The sequence below is a fragment of the Drosophila pseudoobscura genome, chromosome 2 (assembly GCF_009870125.1).
Source record: "Drosophila pseudoobscura strain MV-25-SWS-2005 chromosome 2, UCI_Dpse_MV25, whole genome shotgun sequence".
In the NCBI taxonomy this organism is placed as follows: domain Eukaryota; kingdom Metazoa; phylum Arthropoda; class Insecta; order Diptera; family Drosophilidae; genus Drosophila; species Drosophila pseudoobscura.
In genome coordinates this window covers 17212553-17221428 of record NC_046679.1, presented here as the reverse complement: position 1 = coordinate 17221428, position 8876 = coordinate 17212553, and the positions used below count along the sequence as shown (strand labels likewise).

Here is an 8876-nt window from a genome sequence, read left to right as displayed (position 1 = left end):
CTCCGATGGTGGGAGAAAGCTGTTCAAAAAAGCATCCGGAGCCGTTGCCGTCGCCGTCGCCTTTGCCCCTGTCACTCAAGTTCAAGGTTCACACGCTCTCGGTTAAGGTTGCGCTCTGGTATTATCGCCTGAATCGTCACAAGTCTGCGCTTTGTCTCGCAACGAGCGCTGTGAAAAATTACAATAATTGTTATTTACGCCTATCTGAACATGAAATGTGTCAATTGGCAGCTGACGCGCAGCAGGCAGGCAACCAGGCAGGCAAGCAGGCGATTGGATCCAAAGAAAGAAGTAACGTGGCGTATGCGTAATGTGTGAAAAGGGACACAAGGTCTGTCTGTCTGTCAGCCAGTCATTCAACTGCCTGCGCCGGGGCTATTCATGTGTGGATGTGAGTGTACTAGCGACAAATGTCAGACAAATGCCGTCATGCCCCAAATAATTCGGTTCATGAAGCGATTTAGCTATTGAGGGATGGATGTCATCAGTCCAAGTTCAGAGCAAAAATTAAGAGTGGAATTGTATATTCTGAAAAAAGTTGTACCATCAAATTGTAGCGAGTATGTGAACATGTTTATTGATAATTTCAAAATTAGTGTCTCCCAAAGTCGGATTTGACAGTCCAGCTCGACTCTTAACTGCTGCCCCATTGATTGCCCCCGTCTAATGCGACTCATTTGTTAGCACATTTTTTGTCTCACGCCCTTTGCTACTTTATTGGTTTGCTTTTTGGAATTGTGTGTCTATGTAGTTTTTTGTATTAAACAATTTGCATTGGCCACAATTAGCGGACTTTGAAACAAATACAAATGGTGTTGGCATTAAATTCAACCCGCATTTTCACATTCGTTTCGGGTATAAATAGGAAATATCTGCGGCCCTTTGACTGGCAGTTGGGTGGAAAACACAGACGCGGCTTGTCGATTGAATTAAATATAAATATCATATCTCGCAGCTGAATTAAATATTTAAAAATGCGTGCCACACAGACGCTGGCTGCGCTGCTGCTGCTGCTGCTGTTGCGGGGCACGCACTTGACTGGAGCGGCGGCTGTCAGCGTCGGCGCAGCTGATGACAAGGAAGTGGCACCAGTTGGCGCTGTAACAACGGATCTGCTGTCATTGGAGCCGGAAATTGGCGGCTCTGCGGTGCGGAGGGAAGAGCAGCAGGAGCAGCAACGAGGTGCCCGTCGAGAGCGTGGCATCTTCTTAAGCGTCGGCTTCCCGGGCTATCCCTTCGGCGGCTGGGGCAGTGGCTACGGCTGGTCCTTTCCCGGCCTGGGCTACGGCTCTTACGGGCCTGCACCCCCGTACTATGGCTATTATCCGGGCTACCTGGGCTATCAGAAAATTATAATCGGCTAATGCGTAGCTCAACCACCGACAAACATGAAATTCATTCATTCAATGTGAGATTATAAATAATGTGCAGCGCGACGCGGCCCGACGACGACCCTTCTGCAGTTTGCTTGCTGGGCTTAATGTGTACTTGTGGCAATTGTTGTGGTCTTATTGTTGCTGTAACTGTGGCTGTGGCTGTGGGTGGCTGTTGCGAGATACTTTTAAATTAATTTGCTGGACATAAAAAGTTGCGCCAAGTTGGGGCGAAAGAAAAACATGAAATTGCACAATTTATATTCATTTTGCTGTTGTTTTGCTGTTGGGTTACTATTGTTGTTGTTGGGGCACAGATTTTGCATAAATCATTTCACAGCCACCAAAAATGAAACGCGTAACATAATTTTTAACCCTTGATAATTTTTTATGACAAGCATTTTCGTTATTTTTGCGACCGAGCCCCCCACCACCATTCATTTCGTCCACTTTCACCGTCGCTTTCCACTGCTGTGCCGCCGTTGGGGCCGAAGTGAAATGCAAATAAAGCGGATCAAAAGTTTGCTGTTAAAAGAAGATTAATTGCAATTTGGTGGCAAGACCTGAAACACTGAGCCCAACCACCCCATCCACCCAGGAGGTGGCTGGGGCTGGGTCAGGGGCTGGTTCTGGGGCTGGGGCTGAGGGATGGTAATTAAATATTTTTAAGCTGTAAATGGGGTCCATTTGCTTGCTGTTGCTCCTGTTTCGCCCTTGCAATCAATAAAATTCATTAAGCGCCCACAATCGAAACATTTGGCCCTAGTCTTAGTTTCAATTGCCATTCAGCAGTTGAAAATTGTTGTTCCACGAGAGTCGCGTCCTGCAGTTGTTGCAGTTATTTTTTCAAGTGCTGATTGTTTATTCATTTTTATAATCATTTTATTGCTGAGGCATGCTGATTTTTTAATCAATTTACATAATTTATGTGGGTGTGTTTTTTTTCGTATCATCTTCTCTGCCATCGAAGGGTCGGACGGGCCTTGGATGGATGTGTTCGCTTTGTGAATGGCACATTCCATGAAAGCACTACAAAGGTTTGATTCCACTAAAATATCGAATAATCCTCTGAGAAACAATTATGCCTGCTAAAATATGTACAGTTTAATACTATTCTGATTGCGGGGCAGCTTTCAGTCCAGTCCAGTCCATCAATACATTGTAATGGCGCTTCACTTTTTTTGTTCATCGAAAAAACTATCAAGTATCTATAAATAAAGCGAAACCCAGTGTAAATTGTTATAGAATTTTCCGGCATACATATGATTAGGTATTTTACTAATTAGTGGCTCATGGTGGGTCCCCCCGCAGTCCCGCGCACACCATGATGGCCCATTCCGAACTTTCTCGTACACACCTGTAATTAATAGTTTCCAGCAACCACTACACGGAGAGGGAACTGAGGGAAGAGCCAATGGGACAGTCCTTCTGGCGGTCCGTCTCAGTGCTAGAGGTGGACCAAATTGGGGGTATTCGAAATTTTAATGGAGCTGTCAGCCATGCCACTTTTCCAGGTGGGCGGGCCGACATCCGTCCACCCCATCGGACAGCCGGGATCGGAATACTGCCTACTGCCTGCCGCCCACCGCTTTTTCCGGGCCCTTGTGCCCATTGTTGCTATTCATAATTGAAACGAGGTCAAAACCAGCGAACCTCATTAAAAATTGAATTGTTTAATTTTCATTTGATTTAATTAAGTTATTTGTTGGTCAATTAACCTTTTTTCCTCTTTGCTGTTGTTACTGATGTTGTCTGACATATCAATGGGATGTACATACGTACATACATACATACGTACGTATGTTTATGTATATAAAGACAGAAAAGCTACATAAAGTTCATACATATTCTTGTTTGTGCTGGACATAATATTGTTATTGCACTGACGATTGTTGCCACAAAGGGAAGGCGGGATGGGAGTGTAATGCCTACTTGCAATTATGTACTATGCTGGCTACCATACTGGCGCCAACGTGCTGAAAATTTATTAATTAAAATACTTTTCAATTAAAGTTAATGCGCTCAGCATTTGTGTAATGCCATGTGTAAATACGCTGTAAACTTTTGAACCAACATATTATGAACATGAGCACGTGGCTGGCTTAAAGAGGAGGCTTTTCACACCGCCCAGAAACCAATGCAATGTAAAGGGTCTCGCAGCGCTCCTTCAGCGCTTTGTTATAGCCTTACTTATTCTTTACTTAGCACTTAGCAAGCTGCTTAAGCCCGACTCCAGTTCAGCCCCCAGTCAGAGCGAGCTCGAGGCTTCTCAGAGTCTATCCCATTATGCTGAAATGCACTCGGAACGGCTGAGCTCTAAGCTGCTCGCAGACCGATAAACAATATTCCTGATTATGAAAACTTCAGGGCTCCCTTTGAAGTGGGGAATGCAAGGATCCGCGGCACAACGGACTATAATTCAGATCTTCTGCCTACAAATTGCCCCTAAAATCTACGAAAATGCGCTACGACGCAATGCGTACTTAAATTATACGCGAGATAAATATCTATCTCTCTGACTTTTTGGTATTGCTGTTCGCAAAACGGACTAATTGATTTGTAATTTAATGGGGGGCTGCTGGTGGCGGTGTTGGTTGTGGTAGGATGTGGACAGAGCAGACCGCACATACCTCTGACATCACAATCGCAAGGGAGAGGGAGAAACGTTGGTAAATGTCAAAGGTATTAAACTAACCTACCCCCTAGCAATTTATTAATAATAAAGTAGTTGCAATAATGACCTTAAGATATTTGTTGGACACTGGTATAAGTTTTTTAATATGACTAATGAGAAATCATGCCGGAGTGACTACAAATAGTCAGTCTGTGCTCAGAGTAGTTTGGAATAAAATATAAATTCTTTCGAAAACAAAGCCTTTCTAAATAGTAGAAAATATATTACCTCTCTGTCGCTGTTCCATAATCCCGAATACGTATATAGTTTTAACTTTGGTGTAGTTAATTAATAGTGGAAAAGATAAAATTATTTGATTTTACAGATGCGTTGGAACCATCGATAAGATCGCCGTTTCCTCCAACTGAACTTTGCTGGGGCCTTGGAAAGACAGAAACCTTGTGCATTGTGCTATTACTTATCGCCGTTTGTGGATGATTGCTTATTTTGGGGCAGTTGTATTCTCCACACTGCTCGGACGGGCTGAAATTCATGTATGAATTTTATTTCATTGTTCCATCAATCCTATTACCTTTCCAGCAAATCCGACTCGCTCTGCTGCCTATGCAGGATGCAATTCCAGTATGAATTGCACTTCATTGTTCTATGAATCCGCTTACCTTTCCAGTATATTACGAACAGTACCGAACCAAGCTGACTGGCCATGGAACAGTCTATTAAGTGAGAGCATTCGGTCGGCTTAAATAATCCAGAGGCGGGCAGAGCACAAGCCCGATCCAGCCAGAGGCTTCAGGCACTGACCATATACATATGTACTGTCTTGTACATAGATACTATTACTAGATACTAGATATGTACGAGTATGGGGCGGGGGCATGCATAAGTACATGTACATATATTTTGGCAAAGCATCGAGTCGTTGCCGCAAAGGCCAGCTGAAATGAAGTGTCATTGTGATAGAGCCCCGGCAATGCAGCTGTAGCTCTGCAAGTTGCAGTGGCAGGACTCGAAGGACTCGCGCAGGACCCAAGCGACACATTTACACGCACTGCTGGCCCTGCCACTGCCGCTGCCGCCGCAACCAGCGCTGCCTCACGTACTCGGCATTGTGACAAATGGATTTTCGCATGAAATCCCAAGGATTTCTTCAAGTGTAATTGCGCACGCTAAAAGCGAATGTGAATGGCCGCCGCATCGCATCCGCATAGGAATCCGCATCTGCAGAGTCCCCACACACCTAAAAAAGTGCAGACTCGTGGCTTCGCCTCCACAGAACCAAACCAGTATTAAATTTCGTTCACGTTGAACGTTGAATGCTTTTCGTGGATAATTTGTCAGCTTCCAGGGCCGTATACCTCTGCGAATTATCTTGCGAATCAGATGGCGCATCCGGCGCGTGGCGTTCAGCCCCCGAGATAACACCTGGAAGTGGAGGCAGTGCAGCAGTGACATCAGCCACAGCAGCAGCTTGAGCATCGGCATCTCCCGAACCACCACTCGCATTAGGCTAATGCCGTAGGCGCAGAGCTGCAGCAGCGGCGCCCACTCGCGGAGGGCGAGGGGCAAGCAGACAAAAAGCAAGCAGTCCGAAGCGGTACGGAAAGCACAGCATTGCTCCAGACAAAACGCACAGTGTGACCGTACCCAGATTGCTAGTGAGACCGTTCTCAAAGTGAAACAGCTGTTCGAGCAATTGTTAAAAACAAGAATGGAAAGGAACTGACTGAAAACTGAAACTGCTCTAGACTAATGTAAATCTAAACCTAAATCCAAATCGAAAGAAAATCCAAACTTCATTCAGGGAACCATTTCCGTTTTTACCAGTCTCGATTTTCTTCGCTCAGCTTTGTCAAATTGGTCGAAAGCCACTTGTAAAGGTATTGACGACATCTCTAGTTCTGAGAACCCTCCGAGACATTGGGGGACAGGGACAGTCGGGGCATCGTAAAAGTATAAAAAGTTTATATTGCCAACACTAGCAACCAGGGGCGACATTACTGAAAGCCGAGCCAGGGCGGCGGCCACCCCCACAAATCACGCCCAGGCTATTTGCAGTGAATTGAAATTGATCAATTTGGGTAGTTAGGGGAATTGTTTGGCTTTATGTGTGCGCGCTGGCAGCTTTAATGGATGAATTCGCTTATGCCATCGGGACTGCTGAAATGGGTAAATTGAGGTCTCCACTCTGGGATCTGGGATGTGGAATGTGGAATGTGGGACCTGCTCTACGGTGAGGGCCACATCAAATTAACGTGTACCCGGGGGGACGTGCTTGTATTGGTGTTGGAGAATCAACCGAATAATTCAGAAAAGTTCTTGCGATTTGACAGGAGGAATTATGGAAAAATCAATTGCCGTTGGAGCTTGCAGAGCAGAGCTGCACCAGCTATTAAGCCGCTGCTATCGGCAGTTTACATACCTGATGCACGGCGCTGGCCCCGTCGACGGCATTTATCTTTGCAGTTGGATGCACTTAAGCCCCGAACTGCAGACCAGCTGACAATGAGTATCACAGCAAGCAGCTTACTGCATGGCTGGCCGAGCAGCTCAGCGCCAACTTTCATCCTTCCATTGTCCGGCCGGCACTCCTCCTTCTCCTCCTCCGCCACGCCATTGCTCTGTTTCGCTTAGGTTCTTGGCCATTTTTAAATCTCTGCATCTCAATTTCGCCCACAGAGTGCCTTGTCTTTGTGCTCATCTGTCGTCGGTGCATTATTTCCAATTGCTCCGACTCTTGCCGACAAAAAATGGTATGGTGTGGTACGGAATAAGGGAAATGCGGAAGAGGAAAATCTGCCTAATTCAAAGTGAAGGACGGACTGCGGGCTGGGGTGTGGGGGGTCGGTGGCCGGTGGCTGGGAGCTGTGGACTCTGGGGGCAGTGCTTACAACGCAAATCTACGAAAGAACGGAAATAAAGTGGAAAGTGTAATGACAAAAACCCGGATTAAGAGTGCGCCGCATACAAGTTGCACACTTGTGCCTTTCTTGACGCCCGAGCCGGGCTCCTTCACGAGCCGGGCTCCATGCATCTCTATCGCCAGTGCCATCTCTCCGCGCCTCCATCTGTATCTCTATCTCTATGTATATAAATATATAGAGAGACGAATATATATTTTAAGCAAAGCTTATCTTATCAAGCGACGCAAAAGACGCCTTTCAGCGAGCGTCTAGCGAGAGACCAACGACAATTGTAGTGGGTCGGGTACGGTCCGGTCCGGTCCGGTCCAGTCCGGCTTGGGATTCGTTTGGCTGTGCTTCTGCATTGGCCGGCTCCGGCTCCTGTTCCGGCTTCTTGTCCGCAGGGCAATGCACACAGCTGGACATTCATTACAAAAACGGAAACACTCGCACAATGACAGAAGATAAATGGACCTGCACTTGTACGTGTATCTCCCACTCTCAATCCCATTCCACTCTCTTTGTGAGTGGGTGTATGTGTGTGTGTGAGTGTGTATCTGTGTGCGGTTTTTATTTAGTCGCTTGTTTTATATCAACATCTAAAAAAGGAAGTGAAATCTTTGATGGTGGAAAATGGAAACAGCTTATACTTTTCGCTTTTTTCCATATACATATTTGTGCTGCTGATGCCATTGCTGCTGCCATTGCTGCTGCTGCTGCTTTTAGTTTAGATTTTTAATCTGTGCACTGCTTTTTGTTTCCTTTTGTTTTATCAGCGTGCAGCATCGTCATCAGCAACAGAAACAGCTACAGCTAGAGCTGCAGCAACAACCCACAACCAGATACCAGATACCAACAACCAACAACCAGCCACCAAGAACCAACAAGCAACAACGAAGGACCAACCCCAGTGACGCTTCATATTCATTTGGTTTTGTTCCGTTTGCTGCTGCCATATTTGTATGCTGATGGGGCCGGTGCTGGTGCTGGTGCCGGTGCTGCTTTTTGCCCGCTTGTCTTTTTTGATTGAGATATTTATTATGGACATTTTTTAGCCGCCCGTGTACTCCACTCCCGTCCTCCGCCCTTTACCGACCAATTTTGACTGCCTGCCTTTGTGAGGGGGGGGCGGTTGCCTTTTGGCCCAATTTCAATTTAAAACTTTAACCATTTGTTTTGCCGAGCACAAATTTATCAGCTATTTTTACGCCATTTTTGGCCAGTTCGTTGCGAACGTTGCATTCATCAAAATATTTTATTCCGGCGCGCTTCTAACTTGGCGGTTTTTTATAAGCGCACTTTATGTCAAAACCACAGCGACACCAGCACAGACGCAGACACAGATACACAGCACCACCAAAAAAGCAACAAAAAAGCAACAAAAAAGCACGACTGCACCACCGAAAAGGAATGTGAAAAAATATTTATTTCTCACACCCTCCTCCCCATCCCTATCCCTACAGTCAGTCCAGCAACAAAAGACAAAAGCAAAGCAAACCAAAACTCGACCTAACCAAGCGAGAAGAGAAAATGAAGATAAAAAATTGAAAACAAACTGTCAAGCAAGTGAAATAAATTAACAAAATGGCGCCATAAAGCTAACATATGAGGGAATACTTGATTTTCCCGCAACGCAACTCCTCCATATAAATTTCGGAGATGAGCTCTGTGCTTCGAGCATGGAGCAGCTCTTTTGGCGTTCGCCTTTCTCCTTTCGGCGCTAAGTTTTCTATTATTTAGACATAGTATATGCCACTGACAGCTAAAGGAGACAAAGCCGAAGAAGAAATAGTTGAAAGTTTCTAATTAAAAAGTCTCGACCTCGCCTATACCCTATTCGGAGTTTGCAATAGGGTCCAAGAGTCGGTTAAGCTAAAAGGAAAGTGGGTAAGACTTTCTCCAGGACATAGATGATGAGTGAATGAATTCATTAGCAATTATATTATATTCGAATTATACCAATAACTT

The 8876-nt window shown here is 45.5% G+C and overlaps 1 protein-coding gene across 1 annotated transcript; it reads left to right on the top strand.

Annotated features, from left to right (window-relative positions):
• The first annotated feature begins 884 nt into the window (after positions 1-884).
• Positions 885-1634, top strand: LOC6897416 (uncharacterized). Its single transcript, XM_002137532.3, has one exon. It carries the CDS (start codon positions 975-977, stop codon positions 1362-1364), a length of 390 nt encoding a protein of 129 aa, XP_002137568.2. The 5' UTR covers positions 885-974; the 3' UTR covers positions 1365-1634.
• Positions 1635-8876: the final 7242 nt, after the last annotated feature.

Coding starts and splice junctions, on each gene's coding strand:
- LOC6897416 (XM_002137532.3), top strand. CDS start 975: ATGCGTGCCACACAGACGCTGGCTGCGCTGCTGCTGCTGCTGCTGTTG.